At 40.4% G+C, this 20,204-nt stretch overlaps 1 protein-coding gene across 1 annotated transcript in view; it reads right to left on the bottom strand.

Moving 5' to 3' along the window:
- Positions 1-20,204, bottom strand: part of LOC117474894 (glycine receptor subunit alpha-3-like) — a 96,943-nt gene that overhangs the window by 17,183 nt on the left and 59,556 nt on the right. The window contains exons 9-10 of the mRNA XM_034120919.1: positions 6,667-6,804; positions 5,989-6,203 (exon numbers count right to left, since the gene is read on the bottom strand). Of these exons, the coding sequence (XP_033976810.1) occupies positions 5,989-6,203; positions 6,667-6,804 (353 nt within the window). The remainder of the gene's footprint in view (positions 1-5,988; positions 6,204-6,666; positions 6,805-20,204) is intronic.

Below are 20,204 nucleotides of genomic sequence, written 5' to 3'. Positions count from 1 at the left end.
CAGTATTTCGTTTTTGATAAGAAAGGCCACCTAATTGTGACGTCTGTAGTCAACGCACTATAAAAGACTACAAATCCCACGGCGCCTCCTCTAAAAGTGACAGTGATGGTGTTAGAAATTAAAATCAATGTTGATGTGGCGTAATTTGAATGAAATACACTATTTCATTTAAATCTGTTTTATTCTGAAAACCGAAGATTCACATGTGACTTCCGGTTTTTCCGCTGGTGAATTTCGTCATTTCCGGTTAGCATTAGCTTGTGGCGAAATGCTACGTTTTCAAACCGTGAATTGAAGGTGAAATAACGTGATGTTGTACACTAAACACCCTGAGTTTAACACTCATTTATTGACGCTGGAATGAGGTTTATTAGGGAATGTTTAGATGACCACAGACATCAGAGTGATGTAATTTAGCAGCAGAAACCGACAGGATTTGCATTGGACACGCCCCCGTCGACGCCGGCCAATAGGAGAAGACTACAGGTCTTACCTAAGTTGTTTGTTATTTTATTTGAGTTTTGCTTATTTGTTTTGAATATTGTAAAGGCCTCTTTTCTTTGTTGCACATGTAAAAGTTTGTTATTTTATTTTTGAGCAAACACATCGCTTAATACCATCCAAACCATCGGAGGCCAAGCAAATCTTCAAACTGTAAGTAACACAAATATAAAGGAAGAAAACGGTCTGTTTAAAGGCCCCTACACACCAAGCCGATTTCGGCCGTCGATAGATGTCGATAGATGTCTGGCCGTCGATGAGCGTCCTGTCGCCCTACTCAGATTGGTGTGTCCCGCACCGTCGTGTCTTTTCGGCCGTGCCGACACCTTCCGCCCCCGATTCAACATGTCGAATCAGGGAGCTGTCGGCAAAAGAAATCACTCTGATTGACTGTTCAGCTTAGCGAATCAGTGCATGAGAAGCGAAACGGAAGTGAAGAAGGCACACACAGACGGCTATTATTTTTCATTTTCATCTCACCTGGACGCAAGAATTTATTTTACATCATGGCGATCTGGAATGAAGAAACCGAAGACCAACTCAGTTGCCACGTAATTTGCTGCCACATTTCCTGCATGAGGTGGACAATAGCTTCTTCAAGTATTTAACGGACAGGACCCTGGACGATGTGGCTATTTCTTTTTTTTTTTTTGCCTATTACTTACTATTTTTATCTTATTGTATTTTAGTCGATTGTTTACATTGATATTGTTTACATTGATACATTGATTGTTCTACATTTGATAATCAACCACTTGTTCTACATTTGAATAAACCACTTGTTCTACATTTGAATAAACCACTTGTTCTACATTTGATAATAAACCACTTTTTACTGCTACTGCAAAATACAAAACTTTATTTCGTACCTTCATTCTACAGCCATTAGATAACACAACATTAGAATGAGGATATAATTAGCTATACTACAATAAAAGTCAGAAGATACAGATGTACATGATGATACATAATTTGCCTGTCAGTGTTATGATGTTGTATATTAATATAATCTTGGATTATAATTACTGATGCATGGAATGTGGTAGCAGCAGTACTTTAAGGTTGCCAGCCACAATGCTTAAATAGTTTCTTTCAGTTTGTATATATCACGCCAACACACTCTCACTCCCTAAACGTCCAGGAGCGACGCTTGGTCAGGGTCCCGTGGCGTGCAGTTGGGACGCGCAGAGGCTCCTTCAGCTTCATAAACGGACGCAAAGAGCTTTCAACTGATTGCAATGTATTCCCATCGGTGGCGGTATTTGACGCTCAGGGAAGCACCGCATCGGTCCATGTCGGCGGCCCTTAAGGCCCCTACACACCAGGCCGATATCGGCCGTCTTGCGTTGTTGGGCGAAAACGGGTTCCTTGTCGCCCAAAGTCAATTTGGTGTGTCCCGAACCCTCGGCCGTGACACGCCTTATTTGGCCTTTCACGGTCGACACCCGGCCGATTCAACATGTTGAATCGGCCGGGTGTCGGACACAAGCTATCGGGCCAAGAAACCACTCTGATCAGCTGTTCAGCTAGCAAATGAGAAGCGAAACGGAAGTGAGGGACGTAAACAAACTATTTAAGGCACAAGACAGCAGCTAAACACCAGCAGGTGATACTTAAAGACATCAAACATAGCCCTTAAATGTCCTCTCTTACCTCCCACACATAGCAGGGACATCTCTGATATCGGCGGGAGCGTCCCCGGCTGTCCTCTGCTGAGAGCTCCGTGATTTGTTTGGTCAAGTCCGGTTTTTCATCTCATCGTAAATTTAGCAAGAAGTGGCCATTACTACATTGCTGACTCAATAAACTACACATCCGCCAGAACACTGCGATCATCAGATGCAGGTCTATTAACTGTGATTTTATAGTATGTCTGCACTTTATGTGCTCATTTCATCATTCATGTATTTTTATATTCTAAAACATGTTTTCGATGGACGAGAGTGAAAATGGAACGCACATGGTATTTGTTTGTTTATATCAGTCTGTTCTTCTTCTCTGTCTTCCGGTTGTTGCCTATTTTGAATGACGAATACACACTACCGCCGCCTGCTGGTAAGGAGAGTTATTGCCACTCACGCATGCGCAGTTCGTACGTGCTCGGCTGAAGTCTTTGCGGTGATTTCCAGTGCGACACACGGCCAATACGCAGGAGAACTCGTCGATGGGACTGTCGGTGTCGGGTGTCGGCGAGTTCTCTGGTGACTGCCTGGTGTGTCAGGGCCTTTAAAGGCAATGTGAGCGTCCATTCCCATTGGATAACGAACAATTTTACACCCGGAAGTAAGTATTCTCCTTACTGTCGATTGATTTTACAGTGATATCTGCACTACTCATCAACTCAAAAACACCAGATTATCCTTGTTAATTACACAACATTGATTGGTTTAAATTGTGTGCAATACTTTTGTATTTTTCCCCTTCGATTCGGAGAAACACATTTTTTTCGGAGTTTAGGATGGCAGAAGACACTACACTACCCAGAATCCTCAGCTATCATTTAGGACTACAGCATGTGCTTTGTTTGACAAACCCCGTGATTAGTTCTCAAGCTCTGTGATTGGTTGACCTCCATATGAAAAAAAACGTTTCGTAAAAGATCAAATCATACTTTATTCAGCAGTGCTTGCTTTACTATTTGAAAGTCATCACATGAATGCATTGTAATAAATGGTTCGGCTGCATTAAATATTACACATATGTCGTAGTTCTTTATTTATCTACAGAGATCGGGACTCAGAATAGACCGGAAACTATTCTTTTACCGTTCTCTTTTAATTTCACAATAAAGTTAGTAGTAATAATTTGTTTTGATATTATTGTTTTTTATTAACTACTAGACCGCTGGGTCATGTTAAGACCATCTTTTCTGTGTTGCTGTGGGTTTTTTACATCGCATTTGTGTTACAAATATCAAAACAATAACAGAATATATCCGTCGTAAACTAAACCAGAAACAGCAGTATATTTTATTTTGTTAACACTGTAAACTTGACAGCTTTTTAACCCGCACCTCCTACTGGTTAAAGCACGTTATTACACGTTTAGAGTCATTGCAATGCAGGTAGATTGTGTTGCTTTTTAATGACTGTTTTAAAATGCCTTTTTCTTAATGTCTTTCATTTTTGTAAAGCACTTTTGAATGTGTTATATTTGATGAAAACATTTAAATATTAAGAGTATATACAAAATAGGAGGAAAGTAGAAGGTCAATGATATAAATATAGAATAGAAAATATCAAGAAGATACTGTAAATGGTATCTAGAATAAAACAGTTTAGTGCCGGATGTACAAAGATATTAATAGGAGGATGTGCAAAACAGAGAGACTAATTAGGCTTTATTTAAACATTAAATAATACTTTAGGTTAAGGTCTTCTTTTAAATACATGTAAGCAAAAAGCTTTGGGGGTATCTATATTAAGCCTGACAAAGTACTTAACGTTTAATATATTGCATGGTTTGTTTTGGGACTTGACAATCAACTTTCCTGCAATGTTAACTATGTTGAAGCACTTATTTTAACTGATATTATACATATTTATTATACTCTTATAAGATGTATGTAGATAGAATAAGAAATGTGCAGAATATGACAGTTTAATGGTGGAGGTACACACATATTGATAGATCTCTTGTTGAGGAACCTATGACCCAAGTTTGTCATCATTGCATAACTACACCGTAGTTGTGTATGATATTTCAATAAACCTTTGAAAATCTTGTAATCTTGAAAGGGATGTGCAAAATAGCCATTATATACAGTTTTTGATGAACAATTAGAGAATAACGAGTAATGAATATACTTTATAGGGATCTGCAGATACATTTTTTGTCTTCTCAAGCACCCACTATCAAATATCTCGCCTGATTGTTGGCACTTGACAATCACCTTCACTGAATTTTACTCAGGTGTAACTAAAGTCTGATTTAAGGGTTGTTTATATTTCACATCATTAATCCAAATCTGTAAAGTAACTAAAATAAATGGAGTAAAAATACCAGGTTAACCTTAAAGAAAGCCTTCAGGATTATAAAAGACCCCCATCACCCCAGCCACAAACTGTTCTGTCTGCTGCCGTCTGGCAGGCGGTACCGCAGCATCCGGACTAAAACCACCAGACTCAGGGACAGCTTCATCCCACAGGCCATAAGACTATTAAACACCTGAACTTAGAAACAACATCCATAACATTCATCTGGCTGCTACTTAGAAATTATTTATTTAATATATCATATTCCAATCACTTGTATATAGACTCTTATTGCACTATTTCACTTTTTACTATTTTACTATTTTTCTTTTTGTATTTACTTGCACTATTTTCTGTGTATCTGTTTTATTGTGTTGCACTGTTGGAGGAGCCTGTGACCTAAGGGGGGGGGGGGGGGGGGGGGTAGGACACGTTCGAGTCTTGATTTGGATAGTGTGCCATCGATGGGTTTCATTCCATTTGATGCTCGGTGTAAACTTCGCGCACTGCCACTCCAACATCCAATCACAGAGCTTGAGAACTAATCACGGGGTTTGTCAAGCAAAGCACATGGTGTAGTCCCAAACGATAGCTGAGGATTCTGGGTAGTGTAGTGTCTTCTGCCATCCTAAACTCAGAAAAAATATTTGTTTCTCCGAATCGAAGGGGAAAAACACAAAAGTATTGCACACAATTTAAACCAATCAATGTTGTGTAATTAACAAGGATAATCTGGTGTTTTTGAGTTGATGAGTAGTGCAGATATCACTGTAAAATCAATCGACAGTAAGGAGAATACTTACTTCCGGGTGTACAATTCTCCGTTATCCAATGGGAATGGACGCTCACATTGCCTTTAAGGGCCGCCGACATGGACCGATGCGGTGCTTCCATGAGCGTCAAATACCGCCGCCGATGGGAATACATTGCAATCAGTTGAAAGCTCTTTGCGTCCGTTTATGAAGCTGAAGGAGCCTCGGCGCGTCACAACTGCACGCCACGGGACCCTGACCAAGCGTCGCTCCTGGACGTTTAGGGAGTGAGAGTGTGTTGATGACGCAGTCTGTCTTCCGGTTGCCTCTTTTGAATGACGAATACACACTACCGCCGCCTGCTGGTAAGGAGAGTTATTGCCACTCACGCATGCGCAGTTCGTACGTGCTACTTGGCCGTCGGCTGAAGTCTTTGCGGTGTGTTCCAGTGCGACTGTTGACCAAGACGCAGGAGACGTGAGGCGACACAACAGTCGTGTTCTGTCGGGACGTGTTCTTTGGTGTCAGCTTGGTGTGTAGGGGCCTTTAGGCGTCTAGTGGCTTAATAGATAAACAAGGAAGGAAGCCACGACACTGACAAATACAGACAGACAACCATTCCGACTCACATTTAAACCTATGGGCAATTTAGAGTCTCGACCTCACCTAGCCTGCAGGTGTGGGGACAGAGGGAGGACAGAGGGAGGACAGACTAATAGAGACAGATGAACAGACGTGTGCTACAATCCAGAATCACAGACCTTAGGCAGTGAGGTCCTGGAGCCGGAGCTCTGTGTGGTCATGGTCAGCACCGTGGTGATGCCCAGAGCCACTCTGGCTGGGGCAGCATCCATGTTGATCCAGAAGGACACCCAGGACAGTATGACAATGAGCAGAGAGGGGATGTACATCTGGATCAGGTAGTAGCCCATCTGACGCTCCAGGTGGAACCGCACTTCAATACAAGTAAATTTACCTGCAACAAAGCAGAGACATGCTAAAATTATATTGGCTTATTTATATCATATCATTTCATGATACACTTCTGAAGCTCTGAAGAAAAACAGGGCGCAATTCTGATTTTACAAGCCATTAATGGCTGAATGACCTGTGCATCAACATAGGCTTCCCCTACACTTGGATATTCTGGATGTGCATGCTAAAATGATGTCTGCAGGATTAAACAGGAGTATGGCTACAAAGATCTGTCAGGATTAGGGTTAATGGAAAGGCAATATCAGTATGGATGTTTCTTCCTTTTGGATTAGATTTTTTTTCTTGACTTAATCCCAGTACAAATATGAAATGAAATGAGGCAACCGGCTCATATTGTGTGTGTGTTACAGTACTGTGTCATGCTGCTTATGGCAGAGTGAGTGAGTGAGTGAGTGAGTGAGTGAGTGAGTGAGTGTGAGATTGTGTTTGAGTGGGTGTGTCACCTGTGTTGTAGTGCTTGGTGCAGTATCTGAGGTCTGATTCATCTTTGAGCAGGAACTGTGGCAGTGTAAGGCCTTCAGCAATTTGGACAGGCCAATTCTCCTGCCACTCAAAGATCAGGTCGTTCATGGTGTAGCCAACTGAAACCATCAAACACAGGACATTCCAATTATCAACAACTAATAAAACATTATTCAACACAAAGGACATGGAATATAAACTATATAAGTGATATGTGACATGTTTAACAAAGGGTTTCGCTGAATTATTCTCAGTTATTTTACTCTAACTTTCAGCAGGTACTGTAGTTTCAGTGGGTGCTTAGAGTTGATTCCTCTTTTTATATTTTAGATTGTTAAACACCCCCCCACATTGTTTTGTCCATGAGAAAACGACCCCGCTTCTTTCTTGATTTATTAGACCAGTAAACATTTGCTTCATCCACTAGTTCAAAATCTTCTTCAACACTGTCAGTCCTGCACAACCCCCCAAATTTTGCACATTGCACATTGTAACTGCATATAGTTAATTTGTACTGGTATAATAATAATAATAATTCATTTATTTTATATAGGCGCCTTTCAAGGCTCTCAAGGTCGCCGTACAAATACATAAATATCTATATTTGCAAAAAATATGCCAAAGTCTTTAAATCACTATTTCCCAAACCAATGCTACATGTATAGCAGCGATTACATTCCAGTGTCTGTTGCATTTTAACACAGATAAATGTTGTCACTAGTTCATAGAATAAAATAAAAAATAGGTTAATTTTACCCAAACACAAACCTATAAATAGTCAAACCAGAATAATTCATAATGCTGCAGTGGTCTCTTCATTTTCTCCATAGCTGTATATATGTACTCAAAAGTATTGATAGTATTACTACTCAACATAAGCATTCACATGTAAGCGGCAGTAGAAGGGTGCAGCAATCTATTATTCATTTGCAACAGTGTTTTGCATTTCCTTTGTAATTTCACTATACTAAGTAAGCATTAAATGGAAAATCTCAAGATAAGTAAAAGTACAACCAAAATGTATTTAAGTAGAGCACTTGAGTATGTGTATGAGTATATTTGACCGAGCTCAAAACACAATATACAAACAATGTATTTATAAGCACAAGCATGCTCAGTGTGTGCAGGCAAGGCAAGGCAAGTTTATTTATATAGCACCTTTCAACACAAGGCAATTCAAAGTGCTTTACAAAAATGAAAGACATTCAGAAAATGGCATTTAAAAACAGTCATTAAAAAGCAAAGATAATAAAAATAAACATTAAAAGAAAAAATTGTAACACTTTATATTAAAGGGGACCTATCATGCAAAATGCACTTTTGTACGTCTTTTCTACATGAATATGTGTCCCCGGTGTTCCAGGGAACTCACCAAGTGTCAGAAAACACAACCCTCTCTATTTTCCTCCATACCCAAATCTCTAAAAAAGGGGCTGCAACGGATCTGATAAAAACTGATCCAGATTTGAACACTGTCCTGACGTCAGGACGGTGGCGCTACGGCTATTGGGCCAACTCCACCAATCAGGAGGAGACAGCCACGGCCATTGCCGTTCGAAACAGTGTTAATTTTGGCAGCTGTTTTTGATTTAGTCTTAGTCTTAGTCTTTAGACGAAAATGGTTATTAGTTTTAGTCACATTTTAGTCATTTCTATCCTTCATAGTTTTAGTCTAGTTTTAGTCGACGAAAACTCCAAACGTTTTAGTCTACTTTTAGTCGATGAAAAATTACATTTTAGTCAACTTTTAGTCAAAATGTTTTCTCTCTTTAAACCAATTCAGTTAGGCAAATACAGGTTTCTGACATTGTAATCAAGGTGACAGCATCAAGTGTTGCACTCTCTTAACACTTTACTTGTGTAATATCTAGGGATGGGTATCGTTAAGGTTTTCTACGGTACTACTAGTCTTATCAATACTGCTTATCGATCCGGTACTTTAACGGTATTCTTGTATTTACTTTTTGTTATTTTTTAAAGGAAAAAACTAACAAATTGTTAACCTAATTAATTGCTTTATTTAAATGTGAAATAAATGAAATATGTATAATTATGTTAAAATATTGTACTGTACTTGAGTAAAATGTTGAGGTACTTGTACTTTAATGGAGTATTTAAATGTTTTGCTACTGTGTACTTCTACTCCACTACAGTTCATAGTTAAATGGTGTACTTCTACTCCACTACATGTATTTAATACCTTTAGTTACTTTACAGATGTGGATGAATGATGTGAAATATAATCAAGTATTAACTCAGACTTTAGTAAATTCACAAGCTACCCTGCAGTATACAAAGTCCTTCAAACTAGCTGCACCTTTACTAGCTTTGAGAACACTTTAATGATCAATGATTATAAAACATATCATATTATTCTGAAATGGACCAATCTGCACAATGACTACTTTTACTGTCGCTACTTTAAATATATTTTGATGATCATACTTTGACTTGAGGAACTCTTCCTACACTATGGTATTTTTTTACTTAGCTACAAGATCTGAGTACTTCTCCCACCTCTGCACACTTGATGTGATAACGTTACTCGTAATTGGGGCAACAGAGCTACGAGTTAAGGAAGTCGAAAATTGTGCATTTCTCCGACTGAATATGACGCCTTTTGGACGGACAGACTACTCTACTCGTGTCAACGCGCTAACGCGAAAACATGGCAAACGAGCTTTGTCCACATCGAGTCTTGTAGAGTGTCTCGATACTCTCTGAACGCTCCGTCCCCGGCAGATCTCTGCCGCTGCAGCGTGTCTGTTAGGCCCCGCCCCCGCACACAGAGAGAGAGGGAGATCGCTCTTCTGGAGTGAAGAGAGCGGAAATAATGATATTGCAAGTTAGAAATGTAAGATGCATTTTGACAGACAAGACGGACACTTGGGGGGAAATACCCTGCATTTTGAATGTCCGATAGTCCACCATTAACACCTTAGTCCCGTCTCGTCTCGTCAACGCAAACTAAATATACATTTCGTCAAATTTTCGTTATCAATAATCTATTTTTAGCTCGTCATCGTCTCGTCTTAGTCATGTAAAAAAGGTCGTTGACGAACATTTTTCGTCATAGTTTTCGTTGACGAAATTAACACTGGTTCGAAAGCGCTGGAGAAGCTGTAGTACATATGCCAGGCCTGTAGGTGGTGCTGTTCTCACAGAATCTGCTAAAAATTGTCAAATTGAGCAAAATGAGGCATGGCTAAAATGCATGATCTGTTTGGTATTTTGAAAAAAAAAAAGTATAAATATGCCTTATATAGGTATGGTCCTACACTATATTATTCAAATATAGCATGATAGGTCCACTTTAAGGTACACAAATTAACCATCAACTAGTTGTTAATTAATATGCATATTAGCAGTATATTGGCTCTTTATTAGTCATTATAAAACACTTATTAATGCCTTATTCTACATGACCATATTCTACAAGTAATAAGCCATTAGTTGAGACTTTTTCCTCAATAACCCTCTAATTAGTGCTTATTTGTTGCAAGTAAGGAAGTTGTTGTACATGAGTTTTGGTCTTAATATGCTCTGCTCAATATGGGCCTAATAAGGCAGTAGTACCACAAGAATAGTAATTCTCCCATAATAACACTTAACAAATATGATCTATTCTTATGTAACAAGACATTAAACTACAAGTGTTAATTGTGTCTAAATAACTCAAAATGAGGTATTTATATCTAAGAACATGTTCCCTATTTTAAAGTGAAGTCTTGTTCATAACCAATAAGCTAGTAGTTTGACTCTAATTAGGTATTTCTATCTAAGAATATGTTCCCTATTTTAAAGTGAAGTCTTGTTCATAACCAATAAGCTAGTAATTTGACTCTAATTGACCTGAACAGGTTCCCTATTCTAAAGTTGCCTCCTCTTCACACTTTGTAAATACATTATAGCACGCAACTACTGAAATTAACCTCAACAGTACATGAACAAAGTAGGCACACGTTCAAATATCTGTTTTATTAATGAACCACTAAAGAGAGGTTCAGACACATCCCAAAACATGTCAAGTTTCTCCAAGGCTGAGAACATATATGCAGCCTGTACTTTTTAATAAAAACAGATTTTTAACAGAGTTTATGTATTTGTCATCATACTGTGTGACCTGCTTGTACTGTATGTACTTACACAATAGGTGTACTGTTCTCTCTCTGTGTTGTACTGTCTCAGTGTGAACAGATTAAACAGCCAGCCAAACTCTTTTGAGAGCCAGGGAATGAGCAGCCATGCTCCTTTATTGACTTATTTGCAGTCCACTGACATTCAAACAGAGTGAAACTATAACAAAAGAAGTTACAAGGCTCTTAATGATCTCATACATGCAAGTGTAACATACACAGATTAACACATAGGACCGCTAAGTGTAAACAAGGTAAATATAGCTAATGCTAGCTGTGCAATAAGCATGTATACAGGCTAGTATGGCTAACGCTAGCATGTATGCTACAACGCATTTTCTCATTGTGTTTAACACAGCCACGGCGTTATGGGTGGGCCTACTGGGCCTAGGCCCACCCACTCTGGCACTGGGCCCACCCATTCATTGATCAAAAATGACTGTGAGAAAATATACCAACATTTTTATTTTTGATTATCAAAATGAACAATTAAATAATAAATTAAGAGCAAACATGTGTTTCCCTTTAAAAGCAACATTAATTAACGTAATCAGGCAACGTCAAATGTGAATTGGACCGAACTCATAGTCGAAGCACGGGAGCAAACACATCGTAGAACGTCTCGCGGCCGGGTGCAGATGAAGGAGGACAGTGGACTGGACAGACACAAAAAATATACCGCACTCACTAACGATGTCACAACAATCGATGTTCAGGTTTTTAAAAGAGTGAGAACAGAGTCGCCGCCGCCGGAACCACCACACTCATCATCCTCACAGCAGGTGCCGCCTCAGAGAGACGAGAGTGTATTTAATGTTGTGCCCCCGCTGAGCTCAGTCCTTCTGCGGGACGTAGCACCTATTGGAAGGACAACAGAAAATAGCATCCCAGTGCCGGACCTATCAGCCATAGATGACCCGGCGGCTACACAGCCAAAGCTCATAAAGTACCCTCAGACACTTTTCGGACAAAAAAAAGGAGCTTCGCTGCCCACTGGTATGACAAGTACACATTATTGGAGTATAGCATTAGCAAGGACAGTGTGTTTTGTAAAATGTGCCGGCATTTTAGTGAGAGTCGCCATGGTTACAGGGACTGGAAACACATCGACTATGCTCTCAGTAAACACGAATGCAGCGCAGCTCATGCAATAGCTATGGAGAGAAATACAAACTACAGACAGTGCGTGAAATCTGACCAGAGAACCAGTGCCATTTACGCAGGGCCGCTCACTTCGCTAGATCCGCTAAAAAGGACAGCAGGCTGCAGTCTAACCACACAGACACACATCAGGTGCTCGGTAATTATTCCATATTCTGCCGTTGTATGCTCTTTGTTTCTAAATGTATCAATGTATTGGGAACTAAAACAAAATAACATGCAGTATAACATTTAATTTCACTCATTGCGGCGTGCTGCTTAATCATTTAAATAATATTTAAGCTTCTTATAGGCCTACGTGAAAATGTTTAAAAGAGAGAACAGGCCCAGCTGAAATTACATTGGCCCACCCGAAATTGAAATCCTGGCGCCGCGGCTGGTTTAACATCTCCAAATGTCATCACATAAACACAATACATGTTACTAATCCTTACAGTGTAAGTGTAAGGCTTAAAATTACACTTACAGTCATTGCTTTCTGACGGAATTTACCCTTTTACTCTTCAGGTTGCATAGGGAAAATTAGTAGTAGTCTACTGCCATGCTATTCAGTTCACTATCTCCTACTTCCTGTCTAACCTTTAGTACACATTTGACAAAAATACAGGTCAATATCACCTTGCTATTGGTAACTGAACTGTCAATACCCCAAAACATATTCTTAGATATAAATATCTAATTTTGAGTTATTTAGACACAATTAACACTTATAGTTTCATGTCTTGTTACATAAGAATAGATCATATTTGTTAAGTGTTATTATGGGAGAATTACTTTTCTTGTGGTACTACTGCCTTATTAGGCCCATATTGAGCAGAGCATATTAAGACCAAAACTCATGTACAACAACTTCCTTACTTGCAATAAATAAGCACTAATTAGAGGGTTATTGAGGAAAAACTCTCAATTAATGGCTTATTACTTGTAGAATATGGTCATGTAGGATAAGGCATTAATAAGTGTTTTATAATGACTAATAAAGAGCCAATATACTGCTAATATGCATGTTAATTAACAACTAGTTGATGGTTAATTCGTGTACCTTAATATAAAGTGTTACCGAAAAAATACATGAATAAAAGTGACAGTGCAGTTTAAGATATGAATAGTTCAATTAAAAGCAGCGGAAACAGAAAAGTCTTCAGCCTGGATTTAAAAGTAGTAAGAGTTGCAGCGGACCTGCAGGTTTCTGGGAGTTTGTTCCAGATATTTGGAGCATAATAACTAAACGCTGCTTCTCCATGTTTAGTTCTGACTCTGGGGACAGAAAGCTGACCAGTCCCTGAAGACCTGAGAGATCTGGATGGTTCATAATGTAGCAGGAGATTAGAAATGTATTTTGGGCCTAAACCATTCAGTGCTTTATAAACCAGCAGCTGTATTTATAAATCAATGATTTGACACACAGGAAGCCAGTGTAAAGACTTCAGAACTGGACGGATCCACTTTCTTAGTGTTAGTGAGGAACCAGTGTAAAGACTTCAGAACAGGTGTGATGTGATCCACTTTCTTAGTGTCAGTGAGGAACCAGTGTAAAGACTTCAGAACTGGACTGATCCACTTTCTTAGTGTTAGTGAGGAACCAGTGTAAAGACTTCAGAACTGGACTGATCCACTTTCTTAGTGTTAGTGAGGAACCAGTGTAAAGACTTCAGAACTGGAGTGATCCACTTTCTTAGTGTCAGTGAGGAACCAGTGTAAAGACTTCAGAACTGGAGTGATGTGATCCACTTTCTTAGTGTTAGTGAGGAACCAGTGTAAAGACTTCAGAACTGGAGTGATGTGATCCACTTTCTTAGTGTCAGTGAGGAACCAGTGTAAAGACTTCAGAACTGGAGTGATGTGATCCACTTTCTTAGTGTTAGTGAGGAACCAGTGTAAAGACTTCAGAACAGGAGTGATGTGATCCACTTTCTTAGTGTCAGTGAGGAACCAGTGTAAAGACTTCAGAACAGGAGTGATGTGATCCACTTTCTTAGTGTTAGTGAGGACTCGAGCAGCGGCGTTCTGAATTAGCTGCATCTTTCTAATAGATTTTTTAGTGAGACCTGTAAAGACACTATTACAGTAGTCCAGTCTACTGAAGATAAAAGCATGGACACGTTTTTCCAAATCCTGCTGTGACATAAGTCTTTTAATCCTAGATATATTCTTTAGGTGATAGTAGGCTGATTTAGTAACTGTTTTAATGTGACTGTTGAAACTCAGGTCAGAGTCCATGACTACACCTAGATTTCTGGCTGTATCTGTTGTTTTGAACATTGCAGACTGAAGCTCAGCGCTAACTTTTATACATTCTGCCTTGGCTCGAAAACCATTACCTCAGTTTTATCGTTGTTTAATTGGAGAAGGTTCTGACACATCCAGTCATTGATTTGTTCAATGCACTTAATCAGTGTTTGAATTGGAGCATAGTCTCCTGGTGAAATGGTTATGTAAATGTGTGTGTCATCCGCATAGCTCTGGTAACTTATTTTGCTGTTTTTCATTATCTGAGCCAGTGGTAGCATGTAGATGTTAAAGAGAAGAGGCCCCAAGATGGAGCCTTGAGGAACCCCACATGTAATCTTTGTCAACTCAGATGTGTATTTACCAGAGGTGGGGGACTCGAGTCACATGACTTGACTCGAGTCAGACTCGAGTCAGACTCGAGTCGCATATCTTTGGACTTGAGACTTGCTTGACTAACATTGATAAAAGACTTGACTTGACTTTGACTTGGTATTCATGACTTGAGACAGATGACTCGAAAGGACTTTACTTTTTAAAATTAAATATTTGCATTTGTTTTTGTATTGTAGGGAGCCCCTAAAGGGCAATGAAAAAAAAAAAAGACACTGTATCTCGTTCGCACGAGAAAGTTACCGGAGCGCCAAGTAGGAAGTGGAGCACACAGGAGACAACCGTTTCATTGCAGACTGTAATGTTTATGTTGGGAAATGGCAGTGCATACATTATTTTAGATATATTTCGAACTCGGACTCTCATTCACTTCATGAAATCGCAACAGCACCAGGAGGCAGCGGGACGTGTAACTCGGCCTCTGAGAAGTGCAGCACCAGCGCGCAAAGAGCTGTGCCTTTTACGCAACGCCTTCACTGTGTTTACTTTCATTAGAACAGCTAAAGAGCGACCGCAGGCTGCTAAGTTTTAACCACATACACCTCTACACACACACACACACACACACACACACACACACACACACACACACACACACACACACACACACACACACACACACACACACACACACACACACACACACACACACACACACACCTCTACACACATCGAACTGCCCGATTAATCCCCCTATTACTCGTTTTATGAAGGAGATGTCCGGTCACTAAGGCGCATGATGTGTGTGTGTTTGTGCTCTGCTCAGCTCTGCTCTGTGTGTGTGTGTGTTCGCTGTGGTTGTGTGTGTCCGACAACGGCATTTGTTTTCAAATGACCATGAACAGTAATTTCTACACATCTGGCCAATGTATATGTGGCATATGTATATGTGGGTGTTCCCAAATGAAAGAAATTCGTTTAATCTTAATGTCGCACTGTCTGCACACAAACACATATCATGCGCCCTGGTACATACACTATTCCGTTGTAGTGGCTTTGATGCAATATTTCTTTGTGCACAGACACAGTTAGGAAAACAATGAGACAGTGTCATATGGGAGCACCTTAGACAGACCATGGAGGAATGCTGTGACCCTGCTGAAGGGGAGCCAGGGCAGGAGGCTTAACATGTTGATGATATTTGTGTTGTACTCCTGTTATCACTTTAGAGCCCTTTTAGAACTTATTGGGGTATAATTTCAGCGCCCCACTCTCCATCGCTGTTTATGTTGAAAATAAAACTAAACTTTTCATAACCACAATATTTTAACTGATTTAAATGCGGAAACTGGGGTTATTCATAAGAATTTCATATGACTTGACTTGCTTGACTCTCACCACAGTGACTTGGGACTTGCTTGAGAATAGTAGGTTAAGACTTGAGACTTGCTCATGACTTGCACATGTAGGACTTACTCCCACCTCTGGTATTTACCTATAGAGACAACGTTGTTTCTGTCCTTAAAGTGGACCTATCATGCTATATTTAAATTATATATTGTAGGGCCATACCTATATAAGGTATATTTATACGTTTCTGTTTTCAAAATACCAAACAGATCATGCATTTTAGCCATGCCTCATTTCGCTCTATGTGCTGTTTGCTGTCTACTGGGCTGATTCTATGCGCTGCAGCTGACCACGCCCCCCTGCAGGAGAGGGTAGCCGTGCTCTGATCAAGTCAAGAGGGGGAGAAAAAAAGATCTCCGTCCTCCGTGTTTTATTATATAGAGTTGTTATTCATTTGTTTTAAAGCTCAATAAATAACAAAGAAGACCTTTGACCGGCACTTTTCTAATTTTGTCCGGAAGATTTAAACTTTAACGGACATCTTGACCGGCGAAAGAAACTGAAACTGAAACTCTGCCGCACGGTCCCCTCGTTCCTTGGAAGAGGCGGAGAGGTGGGTGTTTGTCATCTGCTGGTGGACTAACCGGAGAGAATTACAGTGCTTGCCTCGACGGGGAGGGATTGCATTGAATTAAAGCAGCGGGAGCAAACGCTTGCCTCGGGGAGGGAGAAAAAAAGCCACAGCGGAGAATAAACAGAAGGGTAACCATGGTAACTATGGGCGGGAAGTCTTCTTCGCTGCTTTTGTGGCAGACTACAGCGTGTGTAGTGGTTAGCTATGAATCTTCCAAAACTCTGCAACAGTACAGTAGGCCCACACAAACTGCAGAACACTGGTGCTTTGGGAACACTCAAATTATTTAATTCCCATTTAAAATCAGGAGACTAAATACAAACATTGTGTGTGTGTGTGTGTGTGTGTGTGTGTGTGTGTGTGTGTGTGTGTGTGTGTGTGTGTGTGTGTGTGTGTGTGTGTGTGTGTGTGTGTGTGTGTGTGTGTGTGTGTGTGTGTGTGTGTGTGTCATACTCGCCAACCCTCCCGATTTTTAGCGGGAGACTCCCGATTTCATTGCCCTCTCCCGGTTTCCTCCCGGGGTCATATTTCTCCCGCATTTCTCCCGATTTCTGACAAAATCTGATTTACTCACGACTGTTTCCACTCGGACTTTAATACAGCTACACCATTGTTTGGTTTCCATGGTAGCACATCTCTTTAGCAGCGCGCGCAACTCAAAGTCTGAGAGGGTGAGGAAGATGAAAACTGAACAAGAATCGACAACTCGACCCTCTGCTCACTCCTTTCCTGTAAAATACAGGTCCAGCCCACACATATGCTCCATGGTGCTACAGGCATTGCCTTTACAACTACAATAAGCATGTAAATGTTAATCTACAGCTCCGGCGATCCACTAGCACCGGAGTCTCCACCTGCAGACGCAGCCATCCTCATCAACTAACTACTGTAGCGTCACCTTGGATACGAGTCCAAACAACTCACAGACACAAAGGCCAGGGCGCTGACAGGGCGCCCTTTGAGCATCAGATCTGACGACGCTGATTGGCTGAAAGTATGTTTCGGCGGCATAGTTTACAGATAGCAACAGTCAGCTTGTTGGCTGCTGCTGCTCTGGGTGAGGGCTCCTTTCTTACCGCCCGGACGAGAGAGGGTAATGATACACGCTGCGGCCAGGCAGGAAACATGTGACTTATCAGTAACTTTAGACATCGCAACACAATTTTAAACGAGATTTTATTGTAGATTATACATTTTACTGATACCAACTATATAATATTTACCTTGTTCATTAAAAATAAAAATATATATATATATATTTTTTTAAATATATATATATATATATATATATTTTTTAATGACAATCAAACATGTGGGAAGAGGGGGGGCGGCGCCCCTAGTGCCCCTATGGGCCGGCCGCCACTGCCGGGGACACATATTCATGTATAAAAGACGTACAAAAGTGCATTTTGCATGATAGGTCCCCTTTAAGTAGGATTCAAACCAATTTAGAACTGTTGCCGAAAGTCCCACCCAGTTTTCCAGTCGGTCTAGTAATATGTTGTGGTCAACAGTGTCAAACGCAGCACTGAGATCTAACAATACTATCACTGAAGTTCTGCCACTGTCTGTGTTTAAGTGGATGTCATTGAAGACCTTAACAAGAGCAGTCTCAGTGCTGTGGTTTGGACGAGAGCCTGACTGGAAAACATCGAAACAGTTATTTAAATGCAGTAAATTACTCAGCTGTTGAAAAACAACTGTTTCAATGATTTTACCTAGAAATGGCAGGTTTGATATGGGTCTGTAATTGTTCATTACTGAAGCATCTAATTTATTATTTTTAAAGAGCAGTTTAATGACTGCAGTTTTCAGGGCATGTGGAAATACACCTGAGTGAAGAGACTTGTTTACTATATGAAGTAGATCTGAGGCCATGCAATGAAAAACATTTTTGAAAAATCCTGTTGGAATAATATCAAGGCAGCAGGGACATGCTCAGTGTGTGGGAACACTGTGGAGACATGCTCAGTGTGTGGGGACACTGTGGGACATGCTCAGTGTGTGGGGACATGCTCGGTGTGTGGGGACATGCTCAGTGTGTGGGGACATGCTCGGTGTGTGGGGACATGCTCGGTGTGTTGGGACATGCTTCGGTGTGTGGGGACATGCTCGGTGTGTGGGGACATGCTCTGTGCGGTGGTAGCTGTAATAGTAAAGAATCATGAAGTTGTTTTTGAAAGCATCGGGTAAACAGATGAAGCGATATTGTTCTCACATATTATTTAATTTCACATTAACCTTAATGTTCAGTTACAGTGAAGGAAATAATTATTTGATCCCTTGCCGATTTTGTAAGTTTACCCACTTCCATATCCAGAAATGTACATCATATAAGAGATATAAATGTATTTGCATTTAATTGGGGGAAGTAAGTATTTGATCCCCTTGCAACCAACAAGAATTCTGGCTCCCACAAACCAGTTACATAAGTCCTCTTCCTTTAAAAAGTTATCCAAATATCAATGTGTTACCTGTATAAAAGACACCTGACAACCTCTCCACCATGGACAAGACTAAAGAGCTGTCTAAGGACCTCAGGGACCAGATTGTAGACCTGCACCAGGCTGGGATTGACTACAAGACCATCAGAAAGCAGCTTGGGGAGAAGGAGACCACTGTTGGTGCCATTATTCAGAAATGGAAGAAACACAAAATGAGCATCAATCGCCCTCGGTCTGGGGCTCCACACAAGATCTCGCCCCGTGGGGTATTGATGATCATGAGAAAGGTGAGGGATCAGCCAAGAACTACACGGGAGGAACTTGCTAACCTGTTAAGCCCAGAGCCTGTTTTTCAGGTCTCAGGCTCGAAAATGACATGCCCAGAACAAATGACCATATCTTTACTTCTAAAAGGGGTAAATTAATAGCATTTATACCGTGAGTTCTGTGCTAACTGCGTTAGCATTTCTTCGCTCAGGGCTCATTTAGACGCTTCTTGTGAGACTTGTGCTTTGTTTTGGTCAAAATGGTTCATATCTTCAGTTAGCTGAGTTTCTAACCGTTAAGTGTGTATGACACATTAACCTGTTAAGCCCGAGAGCCCCCGGTAGAGGGGGCTGCGTTTTCTTTCTTCACGAAACTGTGTCTCAGGGCTTCTTAATATTTAAAAATCTATTAATGTGTCATACCAGATTAACGGGAAGAAACTCAGCTAACTGACAGTACCATTTTTACAATTTTTACCAAAACAAAACACAAGTCTCATAAGAAGCGTCTAAATGACCCCTGAGCGAAAAAATGCTAACGCACTTAGCACAGAACTCAAGGTAAAAATACCCTTATTACTTATCGTAACTGCACATACAAGATATCCGATTAAAGCTGAGATTCCACAGATTATATATGTATTAGTATCATCACTGAGCGATCAGAACTCGCGACAGGGGAAGCAAACACAGACATCACAACACGTAACATTACGGAGCAAACACGGGAGATCGTCTCACCTTAGCTGTTATTCTGATAAAAAGTCTTATTCAATGGCATTAAAACGATAAAAACGCTGCTGAAGGTTAATCCATAGGTTAATCCAATGTGTCTGTGTCACTTTGAAAAAAATATTGATAATCCATAATTCAATTTTTATGTAAAAATCGGAGATTTCATATTAGCTGCTAATGGTAGCCACCAGAGTGTATCGCAGCTTCCGGTTCCAGGGCATTCTGGCTGTG

This window comes from Trematomus bernacchii, unplaced genomic scaffold (genome assembly GCF_902827165.1).
Source record: "Trematomus bernacchii unplaced genomic scaffold, fTreBer1.1, whole genome shotgun sequence".
Lineage (NCBI taxonomy): Eukaryota > Metazoa > Chordata > Actinopteri > Perciformes > Nototheniidae > Trematomus > Trematomus bernacchii.
The sequence above is the reverse complement of the archived record's forward strand: the minus strand, read 5'-3'. Positions and strand labels throughout refer to the sequence as shown.